This window comes from Ochlerotatus camptorhynchus, unplaced genomic scaffold (assembly GCF_037179485.1).
Source record: "Ochlerotatus camptorhynchus isolate MF236.1 unplaced genomic scaffold, CSIRO-AGI_Acam_v1.1 ptg000569l, whole genome shotgun sequence".
Classification (NCBI taxonomy): Eukaryota; Metazoa; Arthropoda; class Insecta; order Diptera; family Culicidae; genus Ochlerotatus; species Ochlerotatus camptorhynchus.
In genome coordinates this window covers 1,818,248-1,833,570 of record NW_027041050.1, presented here as the reverse complement: position 1 = coordinate 1,833,570, position 15,323 = coordinate 1,818,248, and the positions used below count along the sequence as shown (strand labels likewise).

Sequence of the window (15,323 nt, the reverse complement as noted above, 5' to 3'; positions counted from 1 at the left end):
ATCTACCGTTCTCCACCGTGTTCCACTCCTGTTACCACTAAGCTAACGACTCCGATCTCATCACTTTTCGTACTCTTCCGGCTTCTCTCCACCATGGTGATGCTGATAAGGATCATTCCGGTGATAACGTATACTGCTTCCGACGAGGTTCTGTACGCACTCACGACTCGCATGGTTGAGTGCTTTTGAAGCCTTCTCGCAGGCATATTTGACGTGGCTGTTGATGTTTAGCCGATCATCGATTATCATTCCCAGGTATTTCATAACACACGCTTCGAGCCTATGGCGGTGATTTGTGCACCGCTTTACATTTACTGACCAATAGCACTTCCGTTTTTTGATGGGCTATCTACAGCTTTGCTCCTTGCATTCAGTTACCAATCATGTCGATCGCCTTGGTTGCCAACATTTCCACCTCTTGTTACCGTCAAGACGACGTCATCCGCAAAGCCAACGATATCAACTCCTTTGGGCAGCTTTAACGTTAGCACGCCGTTGTACATCCCGTTCCAGAGCGTTGGACCAAGGATGGAGCCTTGTGGAACTCCCGCTATGATCCTAATCGATCTCTGTCTACTTATAACTACTATTTACAACTACAACTAACCTATAACTACTATACACAAATTGCTTATCAAAGCATGTTCTGATGTATTGCATTTCTGCACAAACCTAGTCTTAATGTCATCAATTTTGAAATATAACTTTGGAACGTTCACTTCTTGGAGGAAGTCTAAAATTCTTGTGTCAAAGGGACGATCAAGGATCATCCTAAGCACTCTGTTCTGAGCGACCTGGATTTTGTTCCTGTGAGTCTGTGCAAATGATTCCCACACCGGAGCTGCGTAGGATCGCAGGTGCTATAATTTGTTTGTAGACAGCCAGTTTATTCACCCTTGAGAGGCGGGATCTGCGGCAAATCAGCGGATACAGATATCTAACCAAGGCAGAACACTTGACTATAGTTTTCTCTACATGCGAACGGAAGAGGAGCTTTTCATCAAACAACATCCCGAGATAGGTTACTTCGGCAGACCACTCAACCCTTGTGCCATCCATGATTACAGTACAATATGGAGCCGGTTTCAGTTTGGGCGATTTCCGATGGAGGATGTTTTGGGGCATTGATTTTGATTTTCCACGTGGTGGCATAATCAGCAAAGGCGTCAAGGCATCGTTGGAGCTTGTTCGTTATTTCGCGAGGCATCCTTCCTTTGACGGCTATTGCGGTATCATCTGCGAACAGGAAAAACACACAACCGTCTCCAAGGGGAGGAATGTCGGAAGTGTAAATGCTGTAAAGCAAGGGTCCCAGCAGACTGCCTTGCGGGACTCCTGCTGGGATGGAAAACGTGTCGGAAAGACAACCATTCAACGATATCTTAAACGACCTTTGCTGCAGATAGTTACGGGTGATTTTAGCCAGATGTAATGGGAAGTTGAAGTTACAAAGCACAAGTCCGTCATGTCAAACATTTTCAAACGCCTTTTCAAGGTCTAGCAAGGCCATAGCTGTGGACTTGGATACAGCTTTATTACTTTGGATGTTATTCATCACCCGTACTAGCTGGCGATTGGAGGAGTGCCCCTTCCTGAACCCGAACTGATCCGGTAGGAGAATGTTGTGTTCCTCGACAAACGAGCAAACGATTGAGAATAAGTTTCTCGAACAATTTGCTCAGTGCTCCTTTCGGCTGATTGGTCTGTAGCTTGAAGCTAGCGTTGGGTCCTTCTCGGGTTTGCGGATAGGTATGATTTTCGCTACCTTCCAGATGCTTGGAAAGTAGTGCAGTTCCAAGCATCTGTTGAAGACAGCAGCCAGCAGAGAAAGAACCTTGATGCTGAGATTTTTCAACTTCCGTCGAACCCGGGGGCCTTCATGGTTTTGGTGCATTTCAGCGCTGAGCAAATCTTTTCCACTGTGATTCTATCCTCCGGAGGGATAGCACAACGGGAGGAATCAAGGTTGAGTACGCATTGCTCAACCTGAACTTCGAGCGGACTTTGGATGTTGAAGCTAAACAAGTGCGATTTGGCAATATGCTCACCAATCGCATTTGCTTTCTCCTGAGGGGTGATTATGAGCCGATCGTCATCATATTCATCTTTGAGTGGTGGAATGGGTTTGGAGTTCGTTTTAAGGACCTTGGCAACGTTGAGCGGTCGTCCAGATTCTGGACGAGCCACCCGAAACTTTCGTTCCGGAGTGAGACCACTCTGGAAGCAATCTCCTTGTTCAGATCGGCCATTTCACGTTTCCTCGCTAGATCTCCGGTTCTTTGGAACTGGTGTCTACGAACATTCCTCAAGCGAATCAAGAGTTGGGCGCGGGAATCAATGGCAATAAACTTACTCCTCACAGAAACTCGTCGGACGCACACCTCACCTTGCCAGCCACGGTTATGGCTTGGTGGAGTCCCTCCAACGCTCGGTCGATGTCTTCCACGGTGTCAAGCGGCGGGTTGTCGATGATGTGTCTGTCTACCACCCGCCCAAACTGGGCCCAGTTTACGCGATGGTAGTCCTTGCGCAGGCTTGGAGAAGGATCCACGTTGTAGCCCAGTTCAGCCACCACCGGTTGGTGGTCGGAGCTGAGTTCGTTCAAGGCTTGGACAAGCCGGTATTTGTCAGGAACAGGTCTAGCGTCGATGGGTTGCCCGCCGGTGAGATAAATGTTGGCTCATCCGAAAACCAAACGGAGTACAGCCCATGCTGTGAGTGGTCGAACAGCAGACGACCATTCTGGCTTCATGGCGAGCGTTTAGATCTCCTCCAACTACGAAGCGGGAACCGGTACGGGTGATGGTGGACAGGTCTTTCTTGAATTTAGCCGCTAGTCAACTGCTGGTGGCACACTGTCGAGGGAAGTAGACGGCGATGAACTGGACGTATCCAGTTGACGACTCCACCTCCACACCAAGGGCCTTGATGATAGAGGTGCGGATATGGGACAGATGTGGTATTTTATCCTTTTCTTGACGACGACCGCAACACCCCCCCCCCCCCTGGAGCTGGTGCGATCAAGCCGAATAATGTTGTGGTCAGGCAAACAGAAGCTGTCGCCGGACTTTAGATGGGTCTCGGTTTGAAGGCCCACGTCGATGCTGTGCTTGCGGAGGAAGTCGGTAAGCTCAATCTGTTTAGCTCTTACCGAGCAAGCATTCCAGGTGATGATAGTTAGCGGTTTAGACGCCAAACTGGATGATGAACTTACCGAGGACTTGGATCTACTCGGGCTTATTGTGGCACTTACGAAGAGCACCGGTCATGTTGGCGAAGATTTCCATCAGTTCATCTACTGAGAACTGATTGGGGTTGTTGTTTAGCGCTGGTGATTGTCTCCAGAATCCAGGGAGGGTGGTGATCTATGTCCAGCAGAATCACCGAAAGCTTCTTGAGGGGAGGCGGGTTGCACCCACGAATTTGCTTGTCTTTGCTGGGGAGCACGAAGAGGCGGGAAATCCTCCGTCCTGAATGCTGGGGTTTTGTCCTTCTTGCGTCCTGGTTGATTGTTGCTTGCCAGCTGCTTTCGGATGCGTCCTCGCGTTTGGAGCACTGTCAGTCGGAACCTTGATGTGCACCACCATGCATTTTAACGCCACGGCTCCATTCGCATGGCGTGTTCATGAGCGCAGTTGCTGCAACGTGGCTTGATGTTGCAGTTGCGGGTACCGTGTTCAAAATTGAGGCACCGCTGGCACTGCGTTACGTTACGATGGCCGCCACGGTATGGCTCCCACCGTACGATGATGGAGTAGATCGAGCGGATGGCTTGCAGCGCATTGAGCGCCACCGTCCCTTTCTGGAAGTGCACCGGGAAAAGGCAATCCGGGTACGTCTTCAAGTTTTCTGTCATCCGAACGACAGCGATTGGGGCGATTGGAAGTATGAATCTATATTGTTGGGTTTTGACACATGTTAGTCATGTGCCCATTATTGGATGCTACTTTACATGGGAATTAAGGAAGAGTAGTACGGCTACTACACTTGTACCGTTCCTTGATTTCAGCTTCGATCACCTTGAAGGGCTTCTCACCGGGGATGTCATGCGTGAAGAATTCCGCCTTGGAATCCTTCAAATATTTTACGGCCACCTCGTACTCCACATTCGTATGGAGCATCACCTTGGTGCCGATCCTGCCGAGCTTAAACTCAGCTGTGACGCCCAGCGATGTTAAATCGTCAATGAGGGTGTTGAGAGGCACTTTCTTCACCACCAGTGGAGGAAGCTTTATTTTTGCCCCATTCGGGCCGGCAGAATTCTCATTGTCGACGGCGTCGCCGAAATCACCGATGACGCTGACGTTTGTCGTGGTAGCATCGTCACGTCCACTCGTACCATCGGACCTAAGAGAAGAGGAGACAATACGGGGGAGAAAACGAACCACTTTTCTGTCAAACGCGAACCAGCTCGTGATTGGCTGATTTGTAGTGCGTAAGATAGAGATAGATACAGATAGAGATAGAGATAAAAGAGTAAGAAGCCAGTTGTCTCCTCTTCCTCTTAGCATCGGACTGGCCCTGATTTTTCTTCCTCTTCTTGATTCGCTTCACCGTGGCTGAGGTGGTATTCCCAACATCGGTCGGAAGAGTAGCGTACACTCAAGCTACACTCGACGCTGTTCTTCTTCTCCGCTTTCTCTCGGAGCCAGCAACGGGAGCGCTGTCTTCCAATCACACGAAGCGACCGACACTACTAACGACGCGATTGAACTGCGAACGTTTGGAACAAACTAGAAACTTTCGAACAACTCGACAGAGCGAGCAATAACCGAACTGTGCTGCTTGACGATCCAGCAGAGAATCACTGATCATGAGTTGAGGCTAGACAGCAGCGCTGTTTTATATCTTTTCAGGTTAAAGCAGAAATATGTGCAACCAAGTGGTACTCGATTATGACGACTGTGTTAGGGAAGAACGTTTATTTCATGAAAACAGTGATAAAATTATCACTTTGTATTTGTACATTGGATAATGCGTGACATTACAACTTTTTCAATAGTTTCTTGTTGAAAAGCATCAGTCGGAAGCATTGCTATAGATGCGTAGAAATATTTCTGATCGATTGGTGATAAAATTATTGAAATTGATCCAGTTCCATTTTAGGTTTTCACAAAGTGTACCCTCAGTATAGAAATTAAAGACGTAGTCCTACCTATATTTTTAAATTTAACTTAACAAGTTTCGTAGCTCAAGAAATATTGTAAACATCTTTTAGGTACCTTCAAGGAAGTTTCTTTCTTTCCCATTTTTCAAACTCTAATGTTCGGTGTCTTAAGTTTGTTGTATCGGTTCATATATATTTTATTTGTGTATATTAATAGATTTCCACTCACTAGACGTATGTACACTGATTTACACAAACCTTTCATAAAACAGATCAATCCGCTCTCGGTGCACACCACTGTACTGATGTAACATCTATCATTATTTCGCATGTATGCAAACTATCTATAAACGCTATCTGCTCGATTTATTATTTTAGCTACACATTTTTGGTTGGGCCATTCGTTTCACTATTGTTGATTAACAGCTCCCGTTTCATTTCAAAATCTCCAACCTTTACGGTTTTCCTTCTTCTTCCCAGATTAGATAGATAAATGATGCACCAACACAAGCCTCAAACCCCAGTTATTGGATGAAAAGATAATGTAAATATTCAGGTTATTGTTTTCTATTTTCCTACTTCTATTTCGAGAGGTTGACTCTTTCTATTTTTGTGGGTCAAGCTTGGTTATATATTGAGTTCGACATTTTGTATTTTTTTTTGTTCCTGCTGTAAGTTGTTGTTGTATGTTTGTGTTGTTTCATTTGACGAAAGATTATATAAATTTAAATTGCACCATGTGTCCGAAGAATTTACGGAGAAAGCACAACAACTTAGATCTGAGTAAGGAATTGCCATTTTATGAGGGACGAATAGGATTCATGAATACCTTGAGTAACTTATAAGTATCACAATTTCGATTGTTTGCTTACAGTTCCTATATACTTAACTTCTAAAATCAGGTGCGGTTTTGGATACGTATTATGAAGGGCATAAATAGGGGGAATTGACATCAATAGCATTTTTGTTTTTAAGATTGAAAGAAGGTGGATAAAATTATGTTATTTTCGATAATGCGATTACGATAGAGACGTGAAATGTTGTATGATGAGAGAACCAATAACGTGTGATTTTTATCCGATGTATCGCTAATCTATATTAATGTTTTCATATTTCTAACACTGAAGGCAACAACTTTTATTTTGTGTTTTTTTTTGTGTGGTTGGATCAACATCCACATTTTGGTTTTGCTTGCTTCGCTCATTGGTTATTTCATTGTTCTGCGCGGTCTACACATGTGTGTTCCGATAATAGAATTTGTGTGTGCTGCTATATTGACCATCGAGTGTGTATCCAGTTCAAGCAATTACTCTTGATTATTGATCTACGAGGTGCACTGGATTTAGAAGGATATGTTCACATGAGATGTCGGGCATGAATCAAGTTGAAACACTCGCAGGGCTTTGGCAGATGCATGTTCTTTTTTCTTGGCCATTGGGTGCTATACGCCTACTATCAGCTTTGTTTTCTTCGAGCCTACCACTGTTATTCATTGAGACCGTAATAGCCTTGAAGAAGAAACAAAGTAGTTTCAGTTAATCATATTCGGCGCCACCCACTGGGCATAAATTACCAATTGGAGTTCCACCAAAATAATTATGTAAGAAGGGTGAATTTAAAATACTATGCAGGGTCACTATTTGAAAACAGCAGATTTCTTTTCTTCGAAACAAAAACTAAAATCGTTTGACATTTTGAATAATAATATGCCGTTTATTATGGGGTTTAATAAACTGTACTTTTGGATACAATAGTTTATTCGAGTTCTTCATAAACAGCAATATATTTTAAAAAAAATATTATATACAAACTAGAAATACTCAGAGGGAGAGATAGGTGGAGAAAACAAAATACAATTCGGCAGCACCTATATTATCTTGCAACACTTGCTAGAAGCCAGCATTTCATATGACTTTCATTTTTGATTCGATTTACGTGCAAAATAAGAATTGATTGCATCGCAATATTTTGCACATTTCTTGGCGCCATTAATTAACCAACTAAAATCAGAATATTGTTTTTGATTCCAAAAACTACTTAATTGAATTTGAGAAGCACACGAAACATGATTGAATTTCTGTTCGATTGCAATACTCTCAAATTTAATTTCGGACAAATTCTAATGGGAATGTTCGGTTGGCTCCGATTTTGGCAGTTCATTTGTTTCAAAACATTCTCTCCGCCCATCTCTCCCTCTGAGTATTTCTAATATAAACGTAAGTTAGTAAAGGGTTTGACTTGGTTAGTCAGTATCACGTGTGGTAAGCCTGGAAGATGGTTTGTAGAATGGTTTTATTTTTCTAATGTTGCTAGTAAAGAAGTCTGGTGGATCCAAAAATATGTTATAGAAAAAGATATTTCGTGGCAAGACGTTCAAAAGTAAGTGTATTTGAAAAAAGAGCTCCTTCATGAGCCACTAGCAGCGGTGCATTTTTCTATTCATTGCAATTTAATTTACGGTACGTAGTCTGGAAAGAACTGATATACCTACTCATGTTTTACATTTTGCCAAAGCTCAGCGCATCACAAAATGATAATACAATAGCATCTTAATTTTGAAACAATCGCTAAACTAAATTGATGAAGATTAAAATTTAACAAACAAAAAACTGGCAAGCTGCCTTTATTCTATTTAGGGCGGATTTTCCAATAAAAATAAATTTTCAACAAAACATCACTAATCCAACGGCATTAGTTCCCTTCCGAAGCAAGATGTGACCAGAGATTTACAGCCTCAGAAAATTCAAACGACCTCTGCTGAGACTGATCGTAGCGCTAGTGACGCTTACCGTACCACCGGCCAATCGAGAGAAAAAAAAAACGAAATTCATTCGAATGTGATGCAATAAGGAATCCACGCTATAAACAGTTTCGAAACTGCCGCAATGTGCAGCAAACATACTAATCATAATTTGAGAATAGTTAGCAACGAAGATAACGCTTAAGCATAAGGTATTGTTCTTATAAATATAGGTACACACTACGATAAAGAAAAAAAAAAAAAAACAAATTTACTATCCTTTTCGTCAGAGGGTTATTGCTCTATGGATGAATCTCATCGATTATGTATCAGTTTTTTTTGTATCAGTGTTGGTAAGTGTAATGTGCCATCATATTAGATTTCTGTAACATTCTTATGTGTATATTCTCGTCCCTAAATTGTTTGACTCGCTTCTAGGATACAGTTGGAAATGGTCTACTTACCTACTCATCCGTTTCCTCCTCTACCCGTTGGCCTTTGGTAGCTTACAGTAATTTTTAAAGCTCCGGTCGTCCAATATCCGTCGCATTGGACTTTTTCCCTCGGTTGACTCTCCTTCGTGGCTGCGGTGGTGATAACTACGATGATATTGCAACTGACGTCGCTCATTGGTGCCGCTTGTGCGCATCAAGAAAGCGAGAAAATTGCTGATCCGCGACTTGAACTCAGATCCAAGCGTTGTCGCCAGCTGACGATAAGAGGGACGATTTCTATAGTAATAATAGCCATAACTGCTAGCACGGTTGCCAATGGGGGCAGCACCACCGAAAATATGCTCTTCCGGTTGATGATAATCCACCAGCACTTTCAATTCTATCGATGAAGATGATTCTTCGTCCTCCGTGGACGACGACCGCATGGTCCATTGATGTTGTCGCTGCTACAATTCGAATAGTTCGTCCTGTTGTTTTTCCAGTTTTTGGAGGGAGCTTTGCACCCGTTTACCTTGGGTCATCACGATCAGCTGACTCGTATCGGAAACCGCACTCCCAGAGGAGCTCTGTCGTTTGTGATGTGATGAACTAGCACCGCCGCCTCCCGACGAATGGAAATGATACTGTTGATATGAAGAGATTGATGACGAGGAGGACGCCGTCGAGTAGGCCCTCGGTTTCGAGTAGTACCCACTACTGTTCATACTAGCACCGGAACTAAAAATATTATCGTCGCTTTGGCTGGAGATGAACTCACTATTCCGCTGCGACTCTGCAATGTACTTTCGTGTCGAAGCTATCGACGAGTCAATTTTGCCTAGGAACTCTTCCATGTTTTTCCGGCTTTCCTCTTCGGGCGAAATAGCGCTTTCCTCGCTGATACCCGGATCCAATGGCGTGGAACAGGCCAACGAACTGGACGGACATCCGGCGATCGACGCCGACCGAACCGACAGGACACTGGGCCTGATGATGGCCGACGGGTCCGTTGGATAGAAGGGTGAATCCTTGGCGACCGGAATCATCAGGAATGGTCGCAGAAAGATGGTATCGGTCGGCAGGAGACGGTTGATGCGTCGGATTTGTTCCATCTGGAAAATAGAGAATCGTTTAGGAAATTATAATTGAGAATTCTGACACTTTGAAGAATTATTTAAATTTTTTTGATGCCAAATGAGTTTTGAGTCGAGGGTCTCATCGATGAAGAATCGACGTTTCTGTCCTATTTTGACGAAACAGCCAGCAGCAATACCGGCAAAAACTTCGCCGCCGAAGAAGCAGAAGCAGCAGCAGCAGCTGATGCCGGTACCTGCAACAAATCCGATCGAAACACAATCGGGATTACATTTTCCACCGCTCACTGCCCCTATCATACCCATATCGGGTTCGAAACAATCATCGGATAGCAGGTCGTTGTCCAGTACTCCTGGTCAACAACCTCCTGCTAGTGGCGAAGTGGTTCACAAACCTACTAGTGGCAAATCCGATGGCATCCATTCCTGGCTACAATATCGTCGCAAATGTGGATCATCAAAGGCGAGGGACGGCAATAGCGCTGAAGGAGTATATACGCTTTTTCAATGAAGAGATGAGCTTGGACGGACGACTTGTTGCTCTCCGGGTTGAAAACACGACATTGGCCAATATATACACTCCCGAAAAAACATGACAAATTTGTTATGTTCATATCTCTGTCATGTTACGTCCAATTTTCGCTCTCTTTAGATCATTTGAAAGGTATTGAATGGGACTTTCCTCGTAGGCAAATTGTTCAATATAATTTTCAAATTTTGTGTGCTAAAAGTTCACCCAAAGTTAAAATATTTTTCAAAGTTTACTCTGAAGAATTGGGTTGGCCAAATTTTGAAATAAAAGTAGTAGTAGAACACTTATGCTATACCATTCATACCATTCAAATAACATTGGGCTACAAAACGGTGAGTTGACAACCTGGAAGGAGCGGTCCTCACAAGTTCCTACTTCACGCCTCCCCGAGTCATATGATAACAAACGACTACCAGCTAAAACATGGACACAGCTGGGTGGCGTAGCCTGGGCAATGTTGCCAGTCCGGCAATAGCAAAGTGAAGAGGTGCGACGGGAACACTGGCGCGGTAACCATAGTACGGTGATAGGGGAAATGCTTCACCAAACCCGAGCGTCTGTTTACCATGGAGGTGCGGCTCAAAACGGCGTCTGTTCTCCATGTTAGGAGCGGCTGATCGCCGTCCTAGTGCCAGCGTGGGACTCTAAACAGAGCTGTGAACGATGGTCCCCCGGCGAGACAGGAGGTTGAAACAGGCCCAACAAGCCGCCCTGGAAAAAACATAAAGTTGCAAATACTGAAGAAAAAATACGAATCTGAACAATCGACACAGACCTACGCGACGAAATAAGGACTACGATTAGAAACTCGGAACATGGAACTGCAAATCGCTCGGCTTCCCGGGCTGCGATAGGTTAATCTATGACGAACTTCAACCACGCAACTTCGAAGTCGTAGCACTGCAGGAACTTTGCTGGACGGGACAAAAGGTATGGAAAAGCGGGCATCAAGCGGCTACTTTCTATCAGAGCTGTGGCACCACGGTTGGCAGCCGATCAACGCGAGGATGTGCAAGTTGAGGATTAAGGGCCGTTTCTTCAACTACAGCATCATCAACGTGCACTGCCCACACGAAGGGAGACCCGACGACGAGAAAGAAGCGTTCTATGCGCAGCTGGAGCAGGTGTACGACGGCTGTTCGTAACGGGACGTCTCAGGTAGGACGGGAGACAATGTATAGACCGGCAATCGGGCTAAACAGCCTGCATGCCGTATCGAACGACAGCGGCCAACGATGCGTGAACTTTGCAGCCTCTCGAGGAATGGTAGTTCGAAGTACCTTTTTCTCCCGCAAGGATATATACAAAGCCACCTGGAGATCACCTGACCAACACACAGAAAACCAAATCGATCACGTTCTAATCGACGGGAAATTCTTCTCCGACATTATCAACGTCCGCACGTACCGCAGTGCGAACATAGATTCGGACCACTACCTAGTTGCAGTATGCATGCGCTCAAAACTCTCGACGGTTCATAACACCCGTCGAAGTCGAACGCCGCGACCCAACATTGAGCAACTACGGGACGCCGGAGTTGCCCAGGACTACGCGCAGCAGCTGGAAGTTGCACTACCCACGGAAGAGCAGCTTGGCGCAGCTTCTCTTGAAGATGGCTGGAGGGAAATCCGTTCCGTCATAGGTTGTACTGCTGCAGTGGCACTAGGTACTGCAATCCCGGACCGAAGAAATGACTGGTTTGACGGCGAATGCAAACTGTTAGTAGAGGAGACGAATGCAGCACGGGCTGCAACACCGTACGAGATTGAATGTGGAGCGATACAGACAAAACTCGGTTTTCCGAAGGAAGAAGCGTCAGCAGGAAGAACGAGATCACGAGGCGATGGAAAATCTGTACCGCGTAAACTACACACGGAAGTTCTACGAGAAGCTACATATTTCGCGCAAAGGCTACGTACCGCAAGCCGATATGTGCAAGGACTTGGATGGTAACCTTCTCACGAACGAGTGTGAGGTGATTGAGAGGTGGAAGCAGTACTATGACGAGCACCTCAACGGTGTAGCAGCAGAAAACGAAGGTGGCACGGCAACATACCTTGGAGCATGCGCAGAAGACGACAGGCTACCGGCCCCTGATCTTCAAGAAGTTGAGGAGGAGCTCGGTCGGCAACAACAAAGCAACTGGTGTAGATCAACTACCTGGTGAAGCACTGGCTAGAGCGCTGCACTGGGTAAATGCCAGGATTTGGGAGGAGGAGATATTACCGGAGGAGTGGATGGAAGGTTTCTTATGCCCGATCTACAAAAAGGGCGACAAGTTGGATTGCTGCAACTACCGCGCAATCACACTTCTGAGCGCCGCCTACTAGGTAAATGCTACTAGAAATGCCGCGAATACAACGTGCGCACACATCACTTGTTCATCGATTTCAAATCCGCATACGACACAATCGATCGAGATCAGCTATGGCAGATTATGCACGAGTATGGATTTCCGGATAAACTGACGCGATTGGTCAAGGCGAAGATGGATCGAGGGATGTGCGTTGTTCGAGTATCGGGGACACTCTCAAGTCATTTTGAATCTCGAAGAGGGTTACGGCAAGGTGATGGACTTTCGTGTCTGCTATTCAACATCGCGTTAGAAGGTGTGATCAGAAGAGCTGGGTGGCACGATCTTCAGGAAGTCCATCCAGCTTCTTGGCTTCGCCGATGACATTGACATCATGGCACGGAACTTTGAGACGATGGCGGAAACGTACATCAGACTGAAGGCTGAAGCTAGGCGGATTGGACTTGCCATCAACGCATCAAAGACAAAATACATGAAAGGAAGAGGTTCTAGGGAAGACAATGTTAGCCTCCCACCCCGAGATGAGTTCGTGTATTTGGGCTCACTGGTGACCGCCGAAAATGATACCAGCAGAGAAATTCAAAGACGCATTATGGCAGGGAATCGTGCCTACTTTGGACTCCGGGGGACGCTCCGGTCGAATAAAATTCGCCGCCGCACGCAGTGGACTGTCTACAAGACACTGATTAGACCGGTGGTCCTCTACGGCCACGAGACCTGGACTATGCTCGTGGAGGACCATTGGTGTTTTCGAACGGAAGGTGTTGCGTACCATCTACGGTGGAGTGCAGATGGATGACGGAACGTGGAAGAGGCGGATGAACCACGAATTGCACCAGCTGCTGGGAGAACCATCCATCGTCCACATTGCAAAAATTGGGCGACTACGGTGGGCTGGGCACGTCGTAAGAATGCCGCACGACGACCCAGTGAAAATTGTTCTAGAAAGCGACTCAACAGGAACAAGAAGAAGAGGCGCGCAGCGGGCAAGGTGGATCGACCAAGTAGAAGGCGAGTTGCGGACCCTTCGCAGATTACGAGGCTGGCAAAGTGTGGCCATGGATCGAGTAGAGTGGAGACGGCTTCTTCGGACAGCAGAGGACAACAAGGCCTTAGTCTGATTGGTAAGGTAAGTACCATTCAAATAACCTTTGGAGATCGAAAATTGAACGTAAAATGAGAGATCATTGAACAAAACAAATTGGCATGGTTCATGGACACCCCCATCCTTAAACTTATGATCGGTAGTGTACGCACCGTCGGACACAGCTATGCGTGCCAAACGAGAGCGTTTTTTAAAGGTGTATTCAGATCTGAGCGTTTATTAGCGGAGCGGAGCAAAATTTGCGTTGGAATGAGAGAGACAACTAGTGCTTTTCTCCCTCTCGTACCTTCGCAAAATCTTTCTCCGCGCGTGAAATATCGCTCAGATCTGAATACACCTTAATAATACGATAGCTTTCTATCTGCGCACAACACCGAAAATATACTGCTCGCTAGCGACTTCAATTGTGTGCTGCGATCATGTGATGCGTCGGGTTTCAATAACAGTCCTGCTCTGCAGTCCACCATACAACAACTGCAACTCAGCGACGTCTGGGTAAAATTGTATTCTACGACCACCTCGCCCACATATATCACGCACAACTCCGTCTCCAGACTGGATCGCATGTACGTCAGCCATGGACTCTTTCACTAACCACAAAGCGCTTACTTCGAGAATATGCCTCTCCAGCATCGACCAGCGAACCTGGTCGCGGTTATTGGTCATTACGTCCCCATCTTCTGACAGCAGAGAATGTTGACGAGTTCCAGATCAGATGGCAATATGTGACCCGACAAAGACGAAATTATCCGAACTTATCACGTGGTGGTTATCCTACGCTAAACCGAAAATCCAGTCCTTTTTTCGATGGAAATCTCACGAGGCATACAGTGAGTTTCATGCACAACACCAATGGCTGTATGTACAGCTTCAGCAAGCGTATGATGGATATTTCCTTAATCCAGCGATGATGGTCACCATCAATCGCGTGAAAGCAAAAATACTTGCTCACCAGCGCACTTTCTCGCAGAACTTTATACGTATCAACGGCACGTGGCGAAAACAACGAAGTTTTAGACACTACATTGTGACAGAGGAAGATGAGGAAACACAGCACTCCTTCCAATGCGAGAGAGTGGTACCCGAAAACGACGACAGCAACGACTCTTGCCTGGCTGAGATAACAACATCAGAGATTTTGTCATCTATTCGTACATCAGCTAAAAGGAAGGCTACGGGAAGCGATGGGTTACCTGTCGAATTCTACCAACGTACATTCGACGTCATCCACCGAGAGCTGAACCTTGTATTTAACGAGGCTATGACAACGGAGTTTCCCTCTGAATTTGCCAACGGAGTAATCGTGTTGGTACGAAAGAGAAGAACGGCAAATACCGCTCGAGGATACCGCCCGATCAGCCTTCTGAATGCGGACTTTAAAATTCGCGTATTGAGTGATGCACAAAAATGTTCAAACGAAGGGCACTCAATCTTCGAAGCCAGTCTTTCTCTGAAAGATCGTATTGCACAGCTGATAGCGAGGAAACGAAAAGGGAAACTGATAAGCTACGATCTCGATCACGCTTTTGATCGGGTATCCCTTTCCTTTCTTCACGGAACCATGCGGCAGCTGGGAATAATCCCAGCTTTTATCGGCTTACTGACACGAAAATTACAAGCTGCTGTATCATTTCAAGATGGGCCTTCAGGGCCGGCTTCGTATTGTCCTCAGAAAAGAGCGTGGTTTCCTATCTATGCCGCTCCCGCCATCGGCCGCTACCAACGAACATCTTAGTGAACAACATTCTGATACCCAACAAATAGACCATCCAGGTTCTTGGAGTGCGCCTGGACCGGAAGCTGAGGTTCAACGCACACTTTACTGACACTAAATCTAATTGCCGCACGCGACTAAACCGCAGCAGCAACAGAGAGATCCTACTAAAGGTAGCCAAGGCCACTGTAACATGTGCATCAAATATGTCAGCAACTTCCCACGCTTGCTATATTTGCTGGTCTCATAAGTGGCACCATGCCGCGACGAGACAAGCTATTCC

The 15,323-nt window shown here is 45.8% G+C and overlaps 1 protein-coding gene across 3 annotated transcripts in view; it reads right to left on the bottom strand.

Annotated features, from left to right (window-relative positions):
* Window positions 1–7,192: 7,192 nt before the first annotated feature.
* Window positions 7,193–15,323, bottom strand: part of LOC135713576 (lysM and putative peptidoglycan-binding domain-containing protein 1-like) — a 56,545-nt gene continuing 48,414 nt past the window's right edge. For all 3 annotated transcript variants that reach the window (XM_065236706.1, XM_065236707.1, XM_065236708.1), the window contains exon 3: window positions 7,193–9,393. In XM_065236706.1, the coding sequence (XP_065092778.1) occupies window positions 8,749–9,393 (645 nt within the window). In that variant the 3' untranslated portion in view covers window positions 7,193–8,748. The remainder of the gene's footprint in view (window positions 9,394–15,323) is intronic.